Source organism: Salvelinus fontinalis, chromosome 21 (genome assembly GCF_029448725.1).
Source record: "Salvelinus fontinalis isolate EN_2023a chromosome 21, ASM2944872v1, whole genome shotgun sequence".
Taxonomy (NCBI): Eukaryota; Metazoa; Chordata; class Actinopteri; order Salmoniformes; family Salmonidae; genus Salvelinus; species Salvelinus fontinalis.
The window spans coordinates 25064162-25088722 of NC_074685.1; the positions used below are offsets into that span (position 1 = coordinate 25064162).

Consider the following 24561-nt stretch of genomic DNA (forward strand, 5'->3'; position numbering starts at 1 on the left):
ATTCTCCGTAAGCTAGCCAGAGAAATGTTGAGCATCATTAGCAGACTTATCTGATCAAATAATTTAGTTTATGGTGTGTGAAAATTAACTTGCTAATAAAGTCAGACAGCAAACGCTAGCTAACGTTACAACATCAGATGAGCTAACATTAGTAACCTAACCAATTCGCTGTAGTATTAACTGGTATACGAATCCTTGCTGTTCCTCAAGTTATAACGCGTTAGTTGCTTACTGGACCCTGGCAATCTGTGTGAAATGTTAACTAGCTAACGAACTAACCACTATCTGTTAACTAATGTTTCCCTCTATAGTATGTGGTTAATTTTTAGAATGAGAGAATTAGGTGAAAATAAGGCGTTGCTTGTTAACCTCTAACGAGCCTCTACCTCGGATCCGGGAGCACCCCCCCCCCCCCCCCCCCCCCCCACACTGATTAGCATCGCTAGCATAGCGTCACAATTAAATAGTAGCATCTAAATATCATTAAATCACAAGTCCAAGACACCTAATGAAAGATACAGATCTTGTGAATAAAGCCACCATTTCAGATTTTTAAAATGTTTTACAGGGAAGACACAATATGTAAATCTATTAGCTAAACACGTTAGCAAAAGACACAATTTTTTACTCCAACAGTTTTTTCCTGCGTCAGTAGCTATCACTAATTCGACTAAATAAAAATATATATAGCCACTAACCAAGAAACAACTTCATAAGATGACAGTCTGACATATTTATGGTATAGCATAGTTTTTTTTTGAAAACTGTGCATTTTTCAGGTATAACTCACAGTTCTACATTGCAGCTGCAATCTGAAATAGTGCCGACGCAGCCAGAACAATTACAGAGACCAACGTCATATAACTAATTACTTATCTTAAAACATTTCAGAAAAAATACACAGCGTACAGATATTGAAAGCCCAACATCTGGTGAATCCAAACAATATTTCTGATTTATTAAATGTTTTATAGCGAAAACAAAATGTAGCGCTAAATTAGCATAGCCACGCCAGCCAGAACCAGCTGGGCGCCCACGACCAGTTCACATGCACGACAGATATATGAAATAACATCGTAAATTGGGTCTTACTATTGCTGAGCTTTCATCAGAATGTTGATCAAGGTGTCCTTAGTCCTGATGAGTCGTTCAATCCATTCATAATGGCAACTTTCCCTCTTCATTTAGCATATGTACTGGTCGACTGGCACGGATCTGTTCAAAGTAAAAAAAGTCACAGAACGGAACACGGCAAAACTCCCGAAAAAATTCAAATAATCTGATTAAACTATATTTTTAAAAAAAATACATTACGATGATATGGTCACATGTATCAAACAAACTTCGAGACGGAGATAGTTTTCATCCGTAACGGCAGCAAAACAGTAGACAATCGCACCTCCAAATCGCGCGATTCAGAGAACCGGAAGTTGTCGGTCACGCCAAAGAAATAGGTCTTATTTCACGTCAGTACAAGATAAACAAAAAAAATCTCCTCTGACGTCCTCTTGACACCCAGAGGAAGACGAATGAAGTGTGTTTCGGGTCATAGGTGGCGTGACCATATATAGGCAGAGCGTTGAAGCGAGCATACACATCTTGCATTCTTCTTCTTGGTCAGGGAAAGTGCTGTCAAATGACTTCTGTTTCACTCAGAACCAAAATTGAAACGGTTTTAGAAACTATAGATTGTTTTCTATCCAATGGTATTAATTATATGCATATAGTAAGAGCAATAATTGAATAAGAGGCAGTTTAATCTGTAGAGAAAATTATGCTAATGCGAAAACAGCACCCCCTGTATTCTCAAGAAGTTAACAAAGTGGGTTCAGGGATCAAGTGTAGCTGGAGCTGGGCCTGACTTAAGCTGGATGCCACTATAGAGGTGAAAGGAACATCACACACTTTCCATCTTTCTAACTTTTGCTGGCACATTGTAGAACAGATGTCCACAGGCAGAAAGTGTACTATGTAATAATGTGCTGTGTAGCCCAAATATATTGTTTTTGTTGTGTTGAATTTGACAGTAAGGTGTGTGTGTGAGGGGGGATTATACTTATTTTTACTCTGTGAATGTTATTTTTGCACACATGTAGCCTTGTGCACTTGATCGATGTCTACTAGAGTGGCCACTATAATAGAGCAAAAATAGAATGCCTGTTTGTTTCATTCTATTTCTACTTTAAGATTTTTTTTCCCACGTGCAATATTTATGTGTGTGGTCACAAGCATTCTATTATAAAGGCTGTCATGTCTAACTGCAATATTAGTGTATTGTTTTTTTTCTCAAGACTTGAGTGTCATTTGCAGTAAAGTCTAGGCAACAAATAACATTAGATTGCTGTCTTTAATTTTTTTAGCTGTGAGTTTGGTTCACATGAAGCACTTTTTATTTTACACACAAAGACTGATCATGTAGATCATATTCTTTGTTGTTTAATTCACATATTGGCTTCCCGGACTATCTGCATTGTGTCGCACCACCCGCCAACCCCTCTTTTACGCTACTGCTACTCTCTCTCTATCATATATGCATAGTCACATTTACCATACCTACATGTATATACTACCTCAATTAGCCCGACTAACCGGTGCCTGTATATAGCCTCGTTACTGTATATAGCCTCGCTACTGTTATTTGTCACTGTCTTTTTACTGTTTTTTTATCTATTATCTATTGTTCACCTAATACCTATTTTTTTACTCACAAATTGCGCTGTTGGTTAGGACCTGTAAGTAAGCATTTCACTGTAAGGTCTACACCTGTTGTATTCAGAGCACGTGACAAACTTTGATTTGAATTAGTTAACCTGCATTTCCCCCTAGCAGGGATTTTTTGCACGTTGCAGTGCCCCCCAAAACAAGTGTCACCTTTTTGGGCCCTCGGCAGTTTGCATCCCTGACTATTGCACTCCACACTACCCTTTCCCACCTGGACAAAAGGAACACCTCTGTGAGAATGCTATTCATTGACTACAGCTCAGCGTTCAACACCATAGAGCCTTCAAAGCTCATCACTAAGCTAAGGACCCTGGGACATAACACCTCCCTCTGCAACAGGATCCTGGACTTCCTGCCGGGCTGCCCCCAGGTAGTAAGGGTAGGTAACAACACATCTGCCACGCTGATCCTCAACACGGGGGCCCCTCAGAGGTGTGTGCTCAGTCCCCTGACTGCATGACTCCAACACCACCATTAAGTTTGCCGATGACATGACAGTGGTAGGCCTGATCACCGACAACAACAAGACAGCCTATAGGCCCAGTGACCTGGCCAAGACAGTCGTGAAGAGGGCACGACAAAACCTATTCTCCCTCAGGAGACTGAAAAGCTTTGGCATGGGTCCTCAGGTCCTCAAAAGGGTCTACAGCTGCACCATCGAGAGTGTCCTGACTGGTTGCATCATTGCCTAGTATGGCAACTGCTCGGCATCTGACCGCAAGGCGCTACGGAGGGTAGTGCCTACGGCCTAGTACATCACTGGGGCCAAGCTTCCTGCCATCCATGTTCTTTACACTAAGCGGTGTCAGAGGAAGAAAAATTGTCAGGCTCCAGCCACACTAGTCATAGACTGTGCTCTCTAATAGCGGTACCGGAGCACCAAATCTAGATCCAAGAGGCTTCTACCCCCAAGCCATAAGACTCCTGAACATCTAATCAAATGGATTCCCAGACTATTTGCATTACCCCCCCCCCCCCCCCCCCCCCTTTACGCTGCTGCTACTCTCTGTTATCATCTATGCATAGTCACTAATTAATTAACATTAATTCTCTACCGGTGCCCCCTGTATATAGCCTTGCTGTTGTTATTTTACTGCTGGTTTTTAATTATTTGTTACTTTCTTTCTTTTTTTATAATATTAAACTGCATTGTTGGTTATGGGCTTGTAAAGTAAGCATTTCACTGTAATGTCTACCTGGTGTATTGCGACAAATATTTTGAGTTGATTAGTTGTGGTCAATTTGCAGCATACAATAAAATAAGAGGCCCCCGACCATTCGTTCCGATAAAAATTGCTGTATTTAGGTGCCCTACCCATGCAATAGAGGATTGTTCAGGTTTGCTACATCTCTCTTGTCCTCGCTCTCATCCTCTTGGAGGGGACCAATAGCCAGTTCGAGAACTTGTTTCGGGTTTCCCATACCATTACTTAGGTGAGAAGCTTAGCTCAGTGGCGCCCTGTCTGGAAATCTTTTGGGATCCTTTTACGACGATTTTAAAGGCCCAGTTGCGTCAAAATTCAGTTTGTTCTTTGTTTTATATCGTATTGTACAACATAGGATAAAGCGAACTGTTACAGTGTGAAAACATTTGATAATTTGAAAATACAATCTACACAGGACCTTATAATCAGCAGGTTTGCATGTGCGGTAGTTTCGACTTTCCATGGTAACATCGCCATGCGGTAAATTAGTTAGACCATTAACAAAGAGTTCCAGACCTCTCTGAGTTCCTGCATTTGTTATAGAATATTAGATCAACAATTGCAGAGTTCCTATACCTGAAGATCATTTGGGAAGTATTCAGACTTTTCACACTTTTTTAAAAATGTTTCAGCCTTATTCTAAAATTGATTCAATTGATTTTTTCCCCTCATCAATCTACACACACTACCCCATGACGAAGCAAAAACTGTTTTTTAGACATTTCTGCAAGTAATTTTTTTATTAATGAAATATCACATTTACATAAATATTCAAACCCTTTACTCAGTACTTTGCTGAAGCACTTTTGGCAACGGTTACAGCCTAGAGTCTTCTTGGGTATGACACTACAAGCTTGGCACACTTGTATTTGTGGAGTTTCTCCCATTCTTCTCTGCAGATCCTCTCAAGCTCTGTCAGGTTGGATGAGCGCAGCTATTTTCAGAGGTTCAAGTCCGGGCTCTGGCTGGACCCCTCAAGGACATTCAAAGACATGTCCCGAAGCCATTCATGTGTTGTCTTGGCTGTGTACTTTGGGTTGTTATCCTGTTGGAATGTGAACCTTCGCCCCAGTCTGAGGTACCGAGTGTTCTGGAGTATGTCTTGCTCAAGTGTATCTCTGTACTTTGCTCCGTTCATCTTTCCCTACATCTTTTTTCCCTTCTTCACTAGTCTCCCAGTCCCTGCCACTGAATAAAATCCTCACAGCATGATGCTGCCACCACCATGCTTCACTGTAGGGATGGTGCCAAGTTTTTTTGACGTGATGCTTTGCATTCAGGCCAGAGTTGAAACTTGGTTTCATCAGATCAGAGAATATTGTTTCTCGTGGTTTGAATCCTTTAGGTCCTTTTTGGCAAACTCCAAGAGGGCTGTCATGTACCTTTTTACTGAGGAATGGCTTCTGCCTGGCCACTCTACCATAAAGGCCTGATTGGTGGAGTAATGCAGAGATGGTTGTCCTTCTGGAAGTTTCTCCCATCTCCACAGAGGAACTCTGGAGCTCTGTCAGAGTGACCATCGACTCTTGGTCCCTTCCCTGACCAAGGCCCTTCTCCCCTGATTGCTCAGTTTGGTCGGGCCACTGTGTTCTGCAGAAATCTTTTGGTACCCTTTCCCAGATCTGTGCCTCGACACAATCCTGTCTTGGAGCTCTACGGACAATTCCTTTGACCTCATGGCTTGGTTTTTGCTCTGACATGCACGGTCAACTGTGAGATATTTCCAAATCATGTCCAATCAATTGAATTTACCACAGGTAGACTCCAATGAAGTTGTAGAAACATCTCAAGGATGATCAACGGAAACATGATGCACCTGAGCTCAATTTCGAGTCTCATAGCAAAGGGTCTGAATACTTACATAAGGTATTTCTGTATTTTATTTGTAATATATTTTCTACATTTTTTAAACTGTTTTCGCTTTGTCATTATGGGGTTTTGTGTCTGGATTACTGAGGAAAACAAATATTTTATACATTTTCGAATAAGGCTGTAACGTAACAAAATGTAGACAAAGTCAAGGGGTCTGAATACTTTCCGAATGCACTATAAATATGAACAGGACCGGCACAAAACATTTGCACGGCACCAATTTCAGTCTACATCCTATACTGCTATAAATCCACTGCTGTAACTCCACTTTTAACCTCTGTCTGTCCTACAGGAGGACCCACCCTGTTTGGGAACAGCGGGGCCAAAACCTTTGGCTTTGGCTCTCCAGCATCAACATTCGGAGGGGGGGAGCAGACGGCCAGTGGGACCTTTAGCACGGGAGGCGGGAGCGTGGCCGCTCAGGGGTTCGGCTCCTTCTCCACCCCTGCCAAACAGACAGGTAGGCTACACCATCAACCCAATATAAGTAACAATAGTCACACAGCTCTGTCAACTACAGACTTTTGTGTCCATGGTTATTTTCAAAAGTGATGTCCAACGATGTCACAAATAACCCATCTGTTATTAAACTTTGGGTCTCAATAGCCTGTCTTACTCTTCAAAGTGATATATTTTGTATGTCGATTAACTTTTTCAAGCAAGCATCTTTCAATTGTGAAATTATTTCAAGGTGTTATTACAGGGTAATATCACACCTGCCGGCCTAACGTACACAATACAAGGTGGTACAATAGGGTAGTTGTACTTTATTCTGCAATACCTACCCTCTTTGAACACATCACTAGCCCCTCTGGTCTTTTTGACTGTGATAGTAACGGCCCTTTACATTCTTGGCTCCTTCTCTGATGTCGTCCTGTCTTCCTCTGTCTGTTGGTGCGGTGGGTGGCTCAGTGTTGTTTGAGGGTCAGAGAGTGGGGCAGGTGCTGATGGATGAACACTCCACACACGCATCACTTCCTCCCCAGCAATGCGGTGGGGGTGGCTCCACTCCCTGCAACCTCAGCTGCCCCCAGCTCTAGCTCCCCAAGGAGAGACTCACTCTGTCCTCCTTTATCATCTGAGCTACAGTGAGAGTCACCTTATCTCTTTCTGCCAGTACAGCACTAGTGGAACACGGTCAGGCTACATTCCGCAATGCTGCGTCTTTCATAGCTAGTGAACAGTCTTGGTGTCTATTTGGCCAGAGCAGTCATAGCATACATTTTGTCAACACAGTTCTAATATTTCCTCAAGCTAGCTAAAATTATAGCATGTCTTAGCAAATAGAAAGTCATAGCGTTCCCCAAAAGTTATTACGACTGCAGTTTTGTCTTGGCATTTTACTCAGCTAGCTATCTGGCACTGCCAAAGGACATCACCTCTCCTAGCTTTATCATAGGCATCTACCCCTAAACTCTTGGGCCCATATTCACAAAGCCTCTCAGAGTAGGAGTGCTGTTCTAGGATCAGGTCCCCCCTCTAATTCATAACTGATCCTAGATCAGCACTCCTACTCTGAGAGGCTTTGTGAATACGGACCTGGGGGTTTTCGGTGCCGCTCCAAGGAATGTAATCCTATTACATTAGCTCAATCAATTATTCACTGGGCCGTGCTCGTCTCGTAGCCAGGCTGTAATTTCAGTGCTCCCCTCTCTTTAACTCCTCCTCTCTCAGCCACAGAGAGAGTGTGGTTGGCAATCAATTCCCGTCAAGCCCTCCTAGCCCTTATGCTATGTGTGTGTGAGAGCAATTGTCCCTGAACAGATATGGAGTGTTGTAGAGCAGATGATAATACAACACAACATTATTAATCATGTTGGGGTGATTTTAGTTTTAAGGCATCACATCATCAGATGTGACTTACACATGGCTCAAAATGTAGGAATAAGGTAATAAACGGTGCCTCTATTTTTGAAGCCTTTGCTATTATGTATGGTTAGTGTCCCCTGAGACATTCTTCCGTCCCCCGTCTCAACCAATACAACAATATTGCTCATACACATGTCAAGTGTATTCATGTAACCATCCCTCTCACATGTATTATTTTCAAATGCAAAGTCAACCACCTGACCCTTCCTCACACACCCCCCTCTCTGCACCCCTACAGGTGGTTTTGGGAGTGCCCCTGCGTTCGGTAGCCCCCCTGCTTTTGGGGGCTCCCCGGCTTTTGGGGGGGCAGCAGCGTTTGGCTCGGCACCCTCTTTTAGCAGTCCCATGGGCTCCTCAGCCAGCAAGGTGTTTGGAGAGGGAACGGCAGCCGCCAACGTGGGAGGATTCGGGTAAGAGAGACACCCCTGTTAGACATGTATTGGATATGAAGAGTGAAGACTTTTTCGAATTGTTCTGAAATTACAGTGTAGAAGAGCTGAATATTCTTGATAATACTGACCATAGAGGCTTCAAAATGTCTTTAAATGTTTTTATGCATTTATTGCTGTGTATGTGATGTTGTCACGTATATTAAAAAGGTTGACTAATAAAAGAAAAGCATTATGGGCAAGGGTTTTAGCCACCTGAGGGGCTAGTTATGCAACACCTCACGTTCCAGCTGACAGCACGGTGACTCATCCCAGACAGTGTTTTCATATTCACACATGGAGCGTGTCACCAACATTCCATGGTAAATAAGCAATAACATGCTAACCCCCGACCTCATTTCTCAACGTGGGCATAATAACCTAAGCCCTGCTCAGCTACACTAGCCAGGTTTCCATCCAGTTGGTGACAGATTTTCATGTGAATATTAAAACATTAGCATAAAGAATATATGTGTATTTTCCTACCAGTGGTGTTTCCACCAAACTGACTTATTGTGGATAAAAGTCAGTGCGTGATGATGTAGTGCACACAAGGTACTTTTTTGCTTAAGTTATGTACAGTGCCTTCAGAAAGTATATACCCCACTTGACTTTTTCAAAATTGTTTTACAAGGTGGTATTAAAATGGTTTGAATTGTCTTTTTTGTCAACAATCTACACAAAATACTAATCTCAAAGTGTGGGGGGGGGGTTGTGTGAAAAATAAAACACTGTCTTGAGTATGTAAGTATTCAACCCCCAGAGTCGAAAATACATGTTAGAATCACCTTTGGCAGAGAATACAGCTGTGAGTCTTTCTGGGTATGTCTCTAAGATCTTTGCACAACTGGATTGTACAATATTTGCACATTATTCTTTAATCTCTGTTAAATGAGTTCTTGATCATTGCTAGATAGCCATTTTCAAGTCTTGCCATAGATATTCAAGCAGATTTAAGTCAAAACTGTAACTAGGCCACTCATTAACATTCAATGTCGTCTTGGTAAGCAACTCCAGTCTATATTTGGCCTTGTGTTTTAGGTTATTGTCCTGCTGAAAGATTAATTAATCTCCCAGTGTCTGTTGGTTTTCCGATAGGGTTTTGCTTGTGCTTAGCTCTATTTCATTTATTTTTATCCACAAAATACGTCCTAATCCTTGCCGATGAAAAGCATACCCATAACATGATGCAGCCACCACCATGATTGAAAATATGAAGTGGTACTCCGTGATGTGTTGGATTTACCCAAACATAACGCATTGTATTCAGAATATGAAGTAAACATTTTTTTTGTTTTTTTCAGTTTTACTTTAGTGACTTATTGCAAACAGGATGCATGTTTTCTGATATTTTTTACTCTGTACAGGCTTCCTTTTCACTGTCATTTATGTTAGTATTGTAGAGTTTCTACAATGTTGATCCATTGATACACCATCCAAAGTGTAATAACTTCACTATGCTCAAAGGGGTATTCCATGTTTGCTTCTCTTTTTTTTTTATCTACCAATAGGTGCCCTTTGCGAGGCATTGGAAAACCTCCCTGGTCTTTGTGGTTGATTCTGTCTTGGGAATTCACTGCTTGACTGAGGGACCTTACAGATAATTGCAATGTGTGAGGTACAGAGATGAGGTTGTCATTCTAAAGTCATGTTAGTTAAGAAATAAGGCACAAAAGGCAGTGATGTAGCATGAATATAGTCACAGGTATATGGCGTTGTTCAACGCGATAAGAAACCCATTTACTTATTGCTTTTATAAAACTGTTACCAACGTATTAAAATATTATTTTGATAAGTCAATTCATACAATTTCATTCTTTGACCAGAAGCTGTATAGTAGTTTTGGACGAAATCTGGTTGTTAGTTATTTTGGTCATGTTGCTACGGACACGACCCAGTGTCACGATCGTCGTAATAACATACGGAGCAAAGCGCAGCGTAATATGGGTTCCACGTGTTTAATGAATGAAACGCACAAAAACAATAAAGAACGACCAAAACGTGAAGAAACTGAAGTGCTCACAGGCAACGACACATAAACAAGATCCCACAAAACACAGTGGGGAAATGGCTGCCTAAATATGACAACGATAAACAGCTGCCTCTGATTGGGAACCATACCAGGCCAACATAGAAATAAACAACCTAGATTACCCACCCTAGTCACACCCCGACCTAACCAAAATAGAGAATAAAAAGGCTCTACGGTCAGGGCGTGACACCCAGTTAATTATTTTTGCATAGTTGCTATGCAAAAAGGCCTTGTCATCCGTTCTAAGCAAAATGATTGCTATGCAGTCTGGATAACGTTCTTTTCGCTTGCTTGCTAGCTAGCTAGCCAACTTCAGCTAACTCAGTCACATCAAACATTAAACTTGGAATGACAGTACACTAGCTGCATTTTGGTTTCATTTATCTTTTTTTACATCAACATTTACTTGGATATGTCCATGATAATGACGTTGATGCGTGATTTCGACTGGCTCAGGAAAAAGTTCTCATCTGGGCACTGTTCACGCTACACGGGGTGTACAAAACATTAGGAACACCTTCGGGAAACTGTTGAGCGTGAAGTTCCCAGCAGTGTTGTAGTTCTTGACACACATACGTGTACTCCTGGCACCTATTACCGTACTCCATTCAAAGGCACAAATCTTTTGTCTTGCCCATTCACCCTCTGAAAGGCACATTTACACAATCCATATCCCAATTGTGTCATGGCTTAACAATCCTTCTTTAACCTGTCTCCTCCCCTTCATCTACACTGATTGAAGTGAATTTAACAGGTGACATCAATAAGGGATCATAGCGTTCACCTGGATTCACTTGGTCAGTCTATGCCATGCAAAGAGCAGGTGTTCCGAATGTTTTATACACTCAGTGTATGTACGGTACTACAGAGATCAAAATTAGAAAGTGAAACATTGTTTCCAGGTCGGATAGACAGACAGCTAGGCTTATATTAACCCCTGCTGTACCAAACTAAATGCTAGGCTTGAAGCGAGGGGAAATTATGTGCGAGTTGAGATGATTTAGACGGCAACATTAACATGATATTCTTATGACGGCGCAGTGATAATGTTTTAGATGGTACTGTTAGCAGGCAGCAGCACAGCTTGGAATGCTGCTCATCCAATCAGCATCCAAGATCCAAACAACCAGTTTTATAAACATTGTCTTGCACATAAAGTGAGTCCATGCAATGTATTATGTGACTTGTTAAGCAAAGTCTTACCATAAAAATGGGGTTGAATACTTATTGACTCAAGACATTTCAGATTTCTATTTATAATTAATTTGTAAAAATGTCTCAAAATAATTACATTTTGACATGGGGTATTGTTTGTAGGCCATTGACACAAAATCTCAATTTAGCAATTTTTTTAATTCAGGCTGTAACACAATAGCATTTGGAAAAAGTCAAAGGGTATGAATACTTTCTGAAGGCACTGTACTGAGTAAGAATCTAAAGTTCAATGTGTTTCCATTTCATTTTCAACCGATAGTTTTGTCACAGCTGTTGCGTTAAATAGCAAATGTGCCTCCTCTGGTCTTGGTATGTGCGCTTTACCCAACAGCTCGCAGATGCAGTGCGGGTAGTCTACATGGTGACATTTATTATGGATAATTTAATTGCATTCAAGCATCGATCATCATGTCACCAGAATAAGATCCTGAGTCTGCCTATTGGAGAGGAGCATGAAGCTCATCAATTTGCACTTTCACCACTCTGTAACGTTCATCAAAACTTATTTTGTCTGCATGGTTTCCAGATTTGTAGTGGGAGGACTACACACCATGTCATCGGGTGACTCCAAGTTTACTTCAATATGATGGTTATTATATCAATATTTTCGCATTAAGGCATTTCCACTACCATTTCGCGCATAATACATTTTTTCGACACAAAAAGTTCCCACCATGTCGAATTAACAAATTATCTGTCAGCATTTATAAAATTTTACTGAAATGTCCTGTTTTTCTATACGGTATGACTTGAGAATATGGTTACTGGCACACATTGTGTGCTTCGTCTGCCTTCAATGAGTTTGAAATTTCATTTAGAAAAGTCCAGAATAATTTAGCATTGCTGGTATGTTTTAAACACAATTCATCAGGGGATGGGATTCAGTCAGCTCTAACCACCCAGACCCCCTGCTGAGTCAACCTCTATTCCGAGTTTAACTGCAACCCTCATTGTAAGATTATGGGAGAAAATGGGATTATTCCTCCATCCCCTACCGCTCAGCTCCCTATTCCCCCACCCCACGTGCAGGCCTGCTGGGGCGCTGTGCACCTCTGCCAAGACCCAAACCACGGAGCCATGCAGAGAGAGATTATTCCACCCATACTGACAGACGATTTTAAGATGGGCTGGTTCCTTCCTTCTCTCTTCTATCTATCCTCTCCCTCTTTCCCCCCTGGGGGTCGTGTATTGGGCACAAGTTGTCAGGAGGTGATTACTGCCTAAATCCCCACCACTCAATCCTCTACCACCCCCTACTCTCACTCACACGCACACACACACACTTTACACCCTCTGCTTTATTTTATTTTTATTTCACCTTTATTTAAACAGGTAGGCAAGTTGAGAACTTAGGTCCTGTTGGTTTCAGGAAGACGAGTTAGCCTTGCCCTGAAGTCATTTCTCAGTTTTTCTTATTTTTCTCCTGTTCTGTCTTGTCAGGGTTTAATCCCATGGGACTGTCAAATGGCAGCAGGCTTAGTGTTTTCAGTCATTCCTTTCCTCAGTTCAGTCAGTTTTTTTCAGTCTTGTTCTTTTCATAATGTCAACTCGTGAGGTAATATTTTTACCGCTCTTTATTTCGCCTGTCATCACCCGTCGTCCTGTTCACAAAGATAAATATTGAAGTTGTTTACGAATGCTGGTCCTAGTTTAGTTGTTTTCCAAACCTCTGCAGAGATTTATTAAAAGATAGTTCAAAGATAAAACGCCTCAGGACTCCCTACAGCCAGTAAATGTCACCCTCCCTATCTTTAGAAGTGGTTCCTCAATTTAGCAGTGGGGCCGTACAGAGTGGGCTTGGGCGATATCCAGATTTTCATACAGTTTCTGTACCCTACCGGGGTGTAAGGTATTACCGGAAGTACACACAAGGGGTGCTATTTACAAAAATATATTTTTTGTGGGGACGCACAAAACAATTTAGGCGAAAGGGATCTTGATCCAGGAGGGTATTAAAAGTCCCTGCTGTAACCAAGAAGCTTGATTTTGACATCTAGGCAGTAGGCAAGTTAGCAAACCTAATGCTTAGCTGGAACCCTGAGCTTAATGCTTAGCTGGAACCCTAACCCTAATGCTTAGCTGGAACCCTGAGCTGGATATCATTTATTTGACTGACACCTCTTAGATTTATAATCAATCTATAGTAATAAGCAGTGGCGTTGCACGAAGCCCACGCAAGGTATTGGAAATCATACCGGGGGTGTTTGTAAATAACCTTGTATACGGTATAAACAGTATATCGCCCAAGCCTAGTACTTAAAGATGGGTCTGGTCCTGGATTGACCCAAGACCGGGTAAAGAAGGCCGACAGGCCGGCCGGCAAGTGATTGGCTCCTGTATTAAGGTCAGAGGTCAGCCTATATTTCGGTCCAGGGGTCTGCTTCCCAGATTAGAACCAGCAGAGCAGCTGAGCTGGTGGTGGCCTGGACTATTCTCTACCCCTCTCTTGTCATTACTCTGTCTCACTCTCTTCTTTAATGTCACAATCTTTTTGCCTTTGTTTCTGTTATCTTCCCCTCTTTCTTTCTCTCTCCTCTCTGAACGGCCACACACACATGCTATATTCTACGTCCATTCCCCTTCTTCCGTCCCTCGTCTCTGGTGATGTTTGATGACTCTCGAAAACTAATCCTGAAGGTACAGCTGTGTAACTGGTGCTGCTCTTGTATCTCACTCAGGGCAACTGAAGCCTCCATGTCAGAATGAAATATATAATAATATAAGATATGCCATTTATCAGACGCTTTTATCCAAAGCGACTTAGTCATGCGCGCATACATTCTGCATATGGGTGGTCCCGGGAATCAAACCAGCTATCCTGCCGTTGCAAGAGCCATGCTCTACCAACTGAGCCACAGAAGACATCTAGCTAACATTTAGACTGTTCTACTACACATTTAAACTGAATAAAATATTAAAACACACTCCGCTCCCTGACAGTGTCCCAGCCTCCACATACAGATCCCAGATCAGTAAGGGAAGCGCCGTGGGAGCGGCAGCGACTTATTCCATTGTAATTCAAATAAAGTATTATTGCAATATGCTTTGATGTAATGGGCTCTGATATTTTTCCAGGCAAGGCTGTTTCTCTGCATATTTTAGAAACCTGTCCTCTGGGTTAGAATGGTAATGTGAGCAGAGTAGAGGGACTGGGGCAGTGTGCTACAGTGACTATACTAGACAGTGTGTAACCTGGAGGAGAGGAGCGCAGGTCATAGTAATTCGACCTCCCTCTGTATGGCGTCAGGGGGTTCAGGACTGATGTAGTATATAGGGTGGATGTAAACTGACCAGCATATTTCCCAGTTTGTCTGTCAATAATGTAATAAATCAATTGTACCAATGGTTATTCTAAGCAACACATCTTCCTGAATTTTTATTGGGTTATTGTTTGATGTATTAAATCTGAATCTATTTTTAGTCATTTGTTTCTCTCTCCCCTCACAGCTTTGCCTCCACTCAACAAAGCACACCGTCGTTTGGTGCACTGGCCAACCAGAGTGCGCCATCCTTTGGTAACCTGGCCCAGCAGCAGCAGGGGTCAGGGTTCGGAGCTCCTCAGCCCAGCGGCTTCTCTGCGTTCGGACAGCAGGGAGGAGGAGGTGTGTACTACTATCTCACCCATTCAGTTCTTTCAGATCAGTGCAGAGGATGCCACTCTAGAGGATGCACCCCAAGTCTTCATTGACATGTTCCTCCCTCTTCTAGTGACTAAAACTGTACAAAGCATATGAAATTACTCCAACACCCGGCTTAGTCTTATCTGCCCCTGCAGTCTCCTCCCCACTCTCCCAGCCACGCTAACAAGGAACAAATAAACAAGAGCTCAAGTCTTCGTTTGAAGTCCTGCCAATGAGTCTCTTCCCATATTCCCCTGAAGCAGAGCCACTGGTTAGCTCAACTCATTAGTGGCTGGATAAATAGCAGTCAGTTAGCCTAGTGGCTAATGCTATCTGCACTGCTATGTACCGCTGTGCAGTACAACAGGGCCACAAGATGCAGTGCTAGGCTAATGCTAGGATAGCCGTGGGGATGGTGGAATCCCACCAGTGGCTTCCTATTAACCCAAATACCTGCTATGGCCGCATGCTGCCACGCAAGCTACTTTCTGTCAGAATAATGTTTGTATATGGCCCAGTTTTCTCAACACGGGAAGAGGAGGGTGGGAAGACCACTTACCATCTTACTCGATCGTTAGGTCATGAACAAGTCATATTATTGTGGTTTATGTTGTGTCTTATGTTGTTGACTGGCTCTGTACCAGAGGTAATACAGTGGTAATAGTAGTAGTTTTCTCTCTGATTGTCTACATTTTACAGACGTGTTTTAAATTGTTTCCACTGATACATCTTCATGTACATGGTTAATTGTGTTTGTTGGTTTTCTTGCAGGCTTTGGGTCTGCTGGTGGCTTTGGGTCCAATCAGTAAGTATCACTCATCGTTGGGGGTACGTGTTTCGGTAGTGTGCGCTCATTTGTTGTGTTCACATAAGAGTGTGTCTGTGTCTATCTTTGCTTGAGTGTATACATTTGTCTAAGTGTTTGAACCCTCCCTACACACACACTCGCATGTGTGTCTCTGGCAGTAGTGTGTGGAGGAAAAGTGTGTGACCACAGAACACTTCTGAGAATCTGAAGGGCAGCATGAAGTCACAGCTGGCTTTCCTACTATATCATCCATCCTTCCCCACCATCCCCCCTCCACTCTTTTCTCCCCCTCTAGTCTTCCTCACTTCTTTCTCTTCTCCCTCCTGTACCTTATTCAACCTTCGCCCTTCTCCTCTCTCAAACCACTGATCTCTGTACCCTTACCCCAGACACTCACCCCCACTACCCCCTAATTGCTCTCCTTTTCCCCCTACCTCATCTACCACTCTCTCTACACTCTACCTCCTCCATCTCTCCCGCTACCCTCCTTTATTTTTCTCCTTTTCCTCCTCCCCTTCCTCCTCTCCCTGTGCTGCTGTGTCACATAGCCGCTGTGTATCCCCCAAGGTGCATTTTAGTGGAATGCGATCTGAAATGCTCAGGAGAGTGTGGCGACGCAGCCCGGGCTTTGTTAGATAAGCCCCTCTTTCTCCCTGTTCTGCTTCACCCTCTCCCCCTCCTGCTCTTCTTCCTCTCCCCCTCCTGCTCTTCTTCCTGTTCTCGTCGTCTTCTATTCCTTTCTCTCCCCTCCTTATTCCTCACCATTTTGCTCCCTCCATCTCCCCCCATCTTCCTCTTCTTCCTTCTCCACTCTCCTCACTCACTCTCCTCTTTGTCCCTTTCATCCTCTTCCTCTCATCATACCCATTTATTATTATTTATGAAAGCAAAATGCTGTGCCAACATGCTCTGAGAAGGGATATCTGTGTATGTTTTATACTGAACAAAAAAATAAACGCAACATGCAACAATTTCAATGATTTCAGTACAATAAGGAAATCAGTCAATTAAAATAAATTCATTAGGCCCTAATCTATGGATTTCACATGACTGGACAGGGGCGCAGCCAATCAGAATGAGTTTTACCCTCACAAAAGAGCTTTATTACAGACAGAAATACTCCTTAGTTTCATCAGCTGTCCGGGTGGCTGGTCTCAGATGATCCCGCAGTTGAAGAAGCCGGATGTGGAGGTTCTGGGCTGGTGTGGTTATACGTGGTTTGCGGTTGTGAGACCAGTTGGACGTACTGCCTAATTCTCTAAAATGATGTTGGAGGCGGCTTATGGTAGAGAAATTAACATTTAATTCTCTGGCAACAGCTCTGGTGGACATTCCTGTAGTCTCCATGCTAATTGCACGCTCCCTTGAGACATCTATGGTGACAACTGCACATTTTAGTGGCCTTTTATTGTCCCCAGCACAAGGTACACCTGTGTAATGATCATGATGTTTAATCAGCTTCTTGATATGCCACACCTGTCAGGTGGATGGGTTATCTTGGAAAAAGAGAAATGCTCACTATAAGGGATGTAAACACATTTGTGCACAAAATAAGCTTTTTGTGCATATGGAAAATGTCTGGGATCTTTTAGTTCAGCTCATGGGACCAACACTTTATATGTTGCGTTTATATTTTGTTCAGTATAGTTTAATTTGTTCAAAATAGAATATATGTTTAAAGAAACAAGGTTTATATTAATACACTTCAACACAAGTAAACATGACCTTTCGAGTCACTTGACTTTGGTGCATATTATTTAGTATGTTCTTAAATATCATTCTGAATAGATTTTTATGAGCGGCAAAGCATTTTCATGTAGACAGAACATATAGTGCATAACAACTACAGCTATATGTACTTCTTAAATTAAGTACATTTCATTCTCTCTTCCGTCCCATAGAAACTGATACCACTCTTCATGTATCTGCTTAACAGTGTTGACTTTATCTGGACAGATCTCATGTCTGAAGTCCATCTCATCATTCCTGCTTTCTTCTTTCCTCTCTTCCCTCTCTTTCTCTCTTCTCCTAGTCCCATACCATATTTTTCTTCTCTCCACTTCCCTCAGTTCTAAACTCCCTCTCTTCTCAGTTCTACACCCCTCTCTAAACCCCCTCTATTCTATTTGTGTAAACCTTGCTGTTTGTGTCTCTGACATTTGCAACATTGTTTCAATATTCAAATACGATCTCCAGCTGTCCCATAGTAATGAACGTGTAGGGGTCGGAGGTCGGGACAAGACAGGCAGGCAGCGTTTCTCAGTCACTCGAAATCATGAATCAGCTGGCATCATTTATTTTTGCAGTCGTTACAGCTTCAATATTTGAAGTGATTGTGTTAGCTGTGTTGTTGGCTAGCTCCTCTGAACAATTTGTGTCGGGACTAACGTTTTTAATGAAAATATGTCAATCATTATTTGAATATGTTGGTAACCGTTGTATAAAAGTGATAATGCCCTCGAACCTGGTGTTTAGAGCCTAACAACACTCGTGCTAATAAATCCACCAAACACCCGCTTTGAGGGCATTATCACTTAAATAGAAAATCTCAAAACTATAATAACCTTGGTATAGAATACTTACATACATCCCTCACAGTACTGTCAGAAAGCACTAGTACCCCTCATATTGATCAGGCAGGGGCTAAGGGGAAAGTCCAAACCATCACAAAGGTAGCTAGCTTCCAAACCAGACTCACATTTTCAGCAACCTCTTTTTATATACCGTATATGTTTTGTTTTTTTGGTTTGTCTTCATTTTCCTCCTCCAGATCTTCTCAAATGTTTGGAGCCAGTTCGGGTTGGAGAAGCTAGTTTTTGTAGACCCCCCCCCCCCCCCCCCCAATTGGCAAGTGCACACATGCTGTGTGTGGCCAGTCAACACTGCTCTCTGCAATCAAGCTCTCTGAGTAGATGTCTCTTAAATGGAGAAGGGTGGAAGCGGGGTGGTTGAGATGACAGTCCAAAACTAGTTGTATAGTATGGAACTGACCTTACAGACCATCGCAATAAGCTTACGTGAAGTACATCAGTGGCCAACTAAAATGTGTAATGTGTAGTTGGATTAATTAATTGGCATTTTGTGTATCAACTTTTTAAAATCAGGACAGTAATTATTTATTAAGTTTTATCATCCACTAGGCAACATCTCTAAGGGCATAATTCATAATGGTCATAATTCAATAATAAAAGTGTCATGAACTTTCTTAGAATAACACCTGTATTCATATGACATAGAATACTGTTTGTATATATCTGTTATCCACTGTGGACTGTAACTCTAGTGTAGATTTATGTTCATCCATCTGAACTTTGTTTTGCTCTATAAAATACTAATGTAGCCTTGTTGTTTGCACTTACTTTGAAACAGGGAACAGTTATAAGCTTTCATTTGAAGTTTTAAGATATCACATTTTCCAACCTTTAGCAATTATGATAAGAATCATGTCCTCTGTTTCTCAAAACTCAAGTATTTTCTAGGTAAAGAAAGTTTTTTTTTCAATACTGTAATCAGTAACTGACTCTAGGCAAGACTTGGACAGGTCGTTGATAAAAGTATCATCTCTTGATTGCATACAATGAACTGAAATATTAGGAAAACATGTATGCTGCTTTTTATAATCCATACTGCTGGAACCCCCTATTCCTATAAATGTGTATATTTTATACATGGAAAATGGGAAATAAACTTGGCAATTCTAAAATCTGTATCTAATGTAGTCTCTTTCTTTTTTTGCCATCCTACTGATGATGAGCACTAATTGATCGCCTGTGTTATTTTAATGATGACAGTCTCTGGCTATTTTCCTCTTGCCTTTGTGTCTGGCTGTGTGCTTATTAAACAGATTTCATTTACCATTAGCCTACTGTTTAAAAGGCCCAACAATTAGACCTCTGGACTAAATGTTGATGTATTTAATGAGTCAACCTTTGATTAAGAGTATTTGAGTCATTAGTCCAGAGAAAAGATGTGCTGAAGGGTTTTGTCTATGGCATTAGCAGACCGGTTAATGTAATAAATGTAATCATTTTAACGCAGCATGGAGAACGGTAAGGAAGCTCTGGGCTATGTTTAGACAGTGATGGGGGCTTTGCTAGCTGCTAATTAGCATACCATCCTTGACGTGGAGCAGCCTGCGTATGGTTTTGTAGCCCTCTCCTTCATCAAGGAATTCATTGGCCCTTATTAATTAATAGACAGGAATGAGGGTATTTGCAGGAATGAGGGTATATTGAATAGAGGGGTGCTGGTCTTGTGTAGTGGCATCTGGTCTTTGGCATGTGGCTGTCATCAGATTGCCATCAATGGTCACCGCCATGGAGAATGTCACTGTCGCCCTGTCCCTTCTGGTGTGCCTGGCGATGGATGGAAATGTTGCAGGCCCGCTGGCCCTGCCAATCAGACACTGAAGTGGTTGGGGAATGTTGGGTTCACAACATGTGACCAAGAGTCCTAGCTTCCCACTGTAACAGTGGAATTCTCCTCGCCAGCCCGCTATGATATGATTGGTCACACACACTGTGTTCAGGGCAGCTAATATTAGAGATGGATAACAGTGGTATTAGAGGTGGGCAAGACTAGAGAGAGGGAGTTACATTTGTATTGGGCTTCTGGATGTTTTTCTACCGCTTGTCCTTCATACTGATGTATGTTTTCCCGGTCCAGGGAGGCACAGTGCGTGTGTGAAATGTAAATCATAGGTATACATATGTGGAATATCTGATACGTTTTGATGACTCACTTGGCAATGCATTATAGATTTTGCGACGCAGGCTGTCATGGAGCTAAAACTCTGCACTGTTGTGATTTGTAGCTGAAGAGGTTAAGCTGAAGAGGTTTTCAGCACAGTACCCTCTCTCCTTCCCGCAATTGACTTATTTGAACACGTCAAAGACCGTCTACTTGGTGTTGTAGCTGTGCAGCACTGATTCATACTCCCGTGTCATGTTGTGCTCAACAATGACAACTCCCAGAGTGCAGCACTGTCTTCTCTCTCTTTTCTCGCCATCAGTGCATCGCTCTGACAGAGGGAGCAGGCCAGTCACACAGACACTCGTGGGGATGGCAGCTGTTTGAGGAATCCAGATAAAAAGAACCATTCTGTTTCTCTCTACCTCTCTTTTTACGGAGGGATGATTGGCATTGTTCTCGCTGCTTTATCGGTCCGGCCTTTTCAACTCACTGGCTCGTCTACAAGCCGTCTGAGACTGTAATGCAGTCAACCTGCTGAGTGTTAGATGCTGAAGTGATGTGTGGGTGGTCAACCTATGTTAATTTACCCAAAGACCTTCTATATAGTATTTAGAGCTATAAGCCCTGAAAGGACTTACTTGCTTTACAGCCCGTTCATCCCTGGAGAATTGGATTTGATTGTCTTCAAAACAAACAAAAAACTATTTTTTGGGGGGTGACAGAGGTATGGGTGCCAGGTGGAGGTAGAGTGGTGGGGTGACATGGATAAAAACGACCCACCACCTAGATTAGACCGGGAGAGAGGTAAACAGACATTTTAGAGGCTGATTTGGAGAGTGTAATCACCATAGTGTCGCTGTGGCTGGCAGCTTATGTATTGTGCAATGAGATGCAAGCAAACAGGAGCACATCAGAGGCTTCATATGAAAGATCATTGAGAGGTTTGCAAATTTGCACTATAAACTTCTGTCATTGTTTTCCTATTGCCTAATATACATTGGCATTAGAGGTGCAGTTAGATGATGGGTGTGTTTACCATACAGTAGAGTAATTCTGACCATGGAGGCTGTTTGACCTGGTTAACCTCCAATCTCCCAGCTGCCCAGTGCTATCTATCCCAACAACATGTCAAGTGCATGTAGCCAATGTTCCTGGTCAAAGTTCCCTTCACGTGGTCAGAGGTTTTGAAGTACTACTCTGTGTGTGTGTGTGTGTGTGTGTGTGTGTGTGTGTGTGTGTGTGCGTATATTGTTTAGTGTGTGTGATAGATAGTTGTCCCTACTTCGTCTGTATGGCCTTGTCTGATTGGACGGTAAGTGCAGGCATCAGTCTCTGCCCTCTCGGGTTTTTACAGTAATTACATGCGAACATTTCATATTTGATCGGCGTCTGTGCGAGAGTGTGCCAGTGAAATCAGCCAATGCTGTCCGACACGAACATCACAGCAGCCAACCAGTTATCTGACAGATACATAATCCACTCCCTGAGGACAGAGAAATAATTTTCCATATCTCAGTCTGTACTGTTTGTTTCTCTATGGATGTATCGATTTTACCTCAGTCGAGAGAGGAGTGTGGCGGACATCGTAAATGAAATGATTCAACATTAGTGTCCACTGAAGGCTGCAGTAATCTTGTTTAAGAGGCTCTCAGCCTTAGCTCTGTTAGCTGGGACTAGTTATTTATGCACAGAGTGGAAACTCTCTCGCTACTATGAAAACATCTTCTTTCTCCCCTCTGATAATACAGTACAGTGTGTGTTTATATATGCCCTGGTTTTAGACGGCTTACTGTGAATTCAGCCTGTGATTGAATCCCATGTGATCATAAAGTATTAGCTTAGTGATGAGTGAATTTCCTCTTATTTCAGCCAATGATCTAACTCCCCCTTTTCGTTTGGTTTTACAGTTAATGGTGTCCCCCACGTTCATTGTTTGGACATTAACCTATCAAGTAGGACATTGTGTTTAAACATGAATACCCTAAAAAGTTGTTTCTTTCAGATGATCAAGTGGGGTCCCCTAATCCAGGAGGAAACTAAATGGTGTGTTTTCAAGTTGAGAACAAACCTGCTACAGTTGATAATGGATGCCAGTGCGGCCATGCCATGTCTAACACTGATGTTTCTGTGCTTTCACAGACCAAGATGGCCTGGACAACAATAAAGAATATACCCTTTTTGTCATTTTTTGGGGGGGGGGGGGGGCTGTTTTTTATTTGCCTACAAAAATGTTTGATATGAAAGTTTTGTCCACAGTGTCTGTTTTAAAAATGTATTGTTTGTTTAATCACAGTAAAAGAGCTTAATAAAACTCTAATTTGATCTTTGTAGCTGTCATGTTTTACTGTACCTTCATCATATTGCAAGGGATGATGCTGAAATATATTGGACTGTGTGCGTATATTGTTTAGCGTGTGTGATAGATAGTTGTCCCTACTTCGTCTGTATGGCCTGTACGGCCTGTATGGCCTGTATGGTCTGTATGGCCAATTCCAGATAAGGTAGCACATTATTGACCTTTCCATGACACCAGAGTAGGAGTTTATCCATCAATAGCAGAGTTGTGATTATATTTCATTCACACTCAAATATGAGGACAGAAACAGTAAAAATAAAAATTAGTATCAGCACAAATGGCCACTATAACAGACATGACTGCTTACCAAAATATGCAAGTTACACTAAGTAAAAGACAGGCTCTCCACGTATTGTATTAATGGGGACCAGGTTAAGTTTAACTTTTGTCGGCACCCAAGCACAGTGTACCTAACCTTCTCCAGAGGCAGAGATGACATCACCGCCTTAACCCACTGCATGAAGGAGGGTGGCTTTGCAGACTTCCAGTGAATGAGGACAAGGCGGCGAAAAATGCTGTCGCATTCGCCTGATGCATTGTAGCATTCGGGTCTAGGGGAAGAACCCCAAAAATGGCAGTGAATGGGTTGGGGCTAACAGTTGTATTACACATATGTGAGTGCCTCAAAAATGGGGTCCCAGAAGCCACTCAAAGATTGGCATGACCAAAACATGTGTCCCTCAGTCGCTGGACTATGGTGGCATCTCAAACACTTGGGATCCACATTTGGATATTTATTTTTGCCAATCTTGCCCTGAGCGCTCTTGAGCAGGTTTTCGTCAAGGATCTCTGTACTTTGCTCTGTTCATCTTTCCCTCAATCCTGACTTTTCTGCCACTGAAAAACATCCCTACAGCATGATGCTGCCACCACCGTGCTTCACCGTAGGGATGGTGCCAGGTTTCCACCAGAAGTGACGCTTATTCAGGCCGAAAAGTTCAATCTTAGATTTATCAGACCAGAGAATCTTGTTTATTATGTTCTGAGAGTCAATTAGGTGCCATTCGGCAAACTCCAAGCGGGCTGTCGTGCTTTTTACAAAGGAGTGGCTTCTATCTGGCCACTACGATAAAGACCTGATTGGTGGAGTGCTGCAGAGGAATCTCCACAGAGGAACTCTGGAGCTCTGTCAGAGTGACCATCGGGTTCTTGGTCACCTACCTGATCAAGGCCCTTAGCTCTAGAAAGAGTATTGGTGGTTCCAAACTTTTTCCATTTAAGAATGATGGAGGCCAATGTGTTCATGGGACCTTCAATGCTGCAGACATTTTTTGGTATCCTTTCCCAAATCTGTGCCTCGACACAATCCTGTCTCGGAGCTCTGAGGACAATTCCTTCAACCTTGGTTTATGCTCTAACATACACTATCAACTGTGGGACCTTATATAGACTAGTGTGTACCTTTCCAAATCATGTCCCATCAATTGAATTTACCACAGGTGGACTCCAATCAAATTGTAGAAACATCTCAAGGATGATCAATGGAAACAGGATGTACCTGAGCTCAATTTCGAGTCTCATAGCAAAGGGTCTGAACACTTATGTAACTAAGTTATTTCTGTTTTTTTATTTCTACAAACCGGTTTTCGCTTTGTCATAATGGGGTATTGTGTGTAGATTGAGGAAAATGTTTAATCAATTTTAGAATAAGGCTGTAATGTAACAATGTGGAAAAGTGAAGTGGTCTGAATACTTTTTGAATGCACTGAAAAAGTCTATTGAAAGCAGATGCTTCCACTCAGG

At 42.3% G+C, this 24561-nt stretch overlaps 1 protein-coding gene across 6 annotated transcripts in view; it reads left to right on the forward strand.

Moving 5' to 3' along the window:
- Positions 1-22784, forward strand: part of nup214 (nucleoporin 214) — a 78560-nt gene extending 55776 nt beyond the window's left edge. The window contains exons 32-37 of one of the 6 annotated variants that reach the window (XR_008753948.1): positions 6091-6258; positions 7906-8077; positions 14790-14944; positions 15734-15767; positions 18541-22505; positions 22602-22784. Coding sequence is in view for 4 of the 6 variants with exons in the window: in XM_055874400.1 (XP_055730375.1) it covers positions 6091-6258; positions 7906-8077; positions 14790-14944; positions 15734-15767; positions 18541-18583 (572 nt within the window). In the remaining 2 variants the exon portion in view is untranslated. Of the gene's footprint in view, positions 1-6090; positions 6259-7905; positions 8078-14789; positions 14945-15733; positions 15791-18540 lie in introns of all 6 variants that reach the window. The other 5 variants (XR_008753949.1, XM_055874402.1, XM_055874403.1 and 2 more) reach the window with 5 other exon arrangements.
- Positions 22785-24561: the final 1777 nt, after the last annotated feature.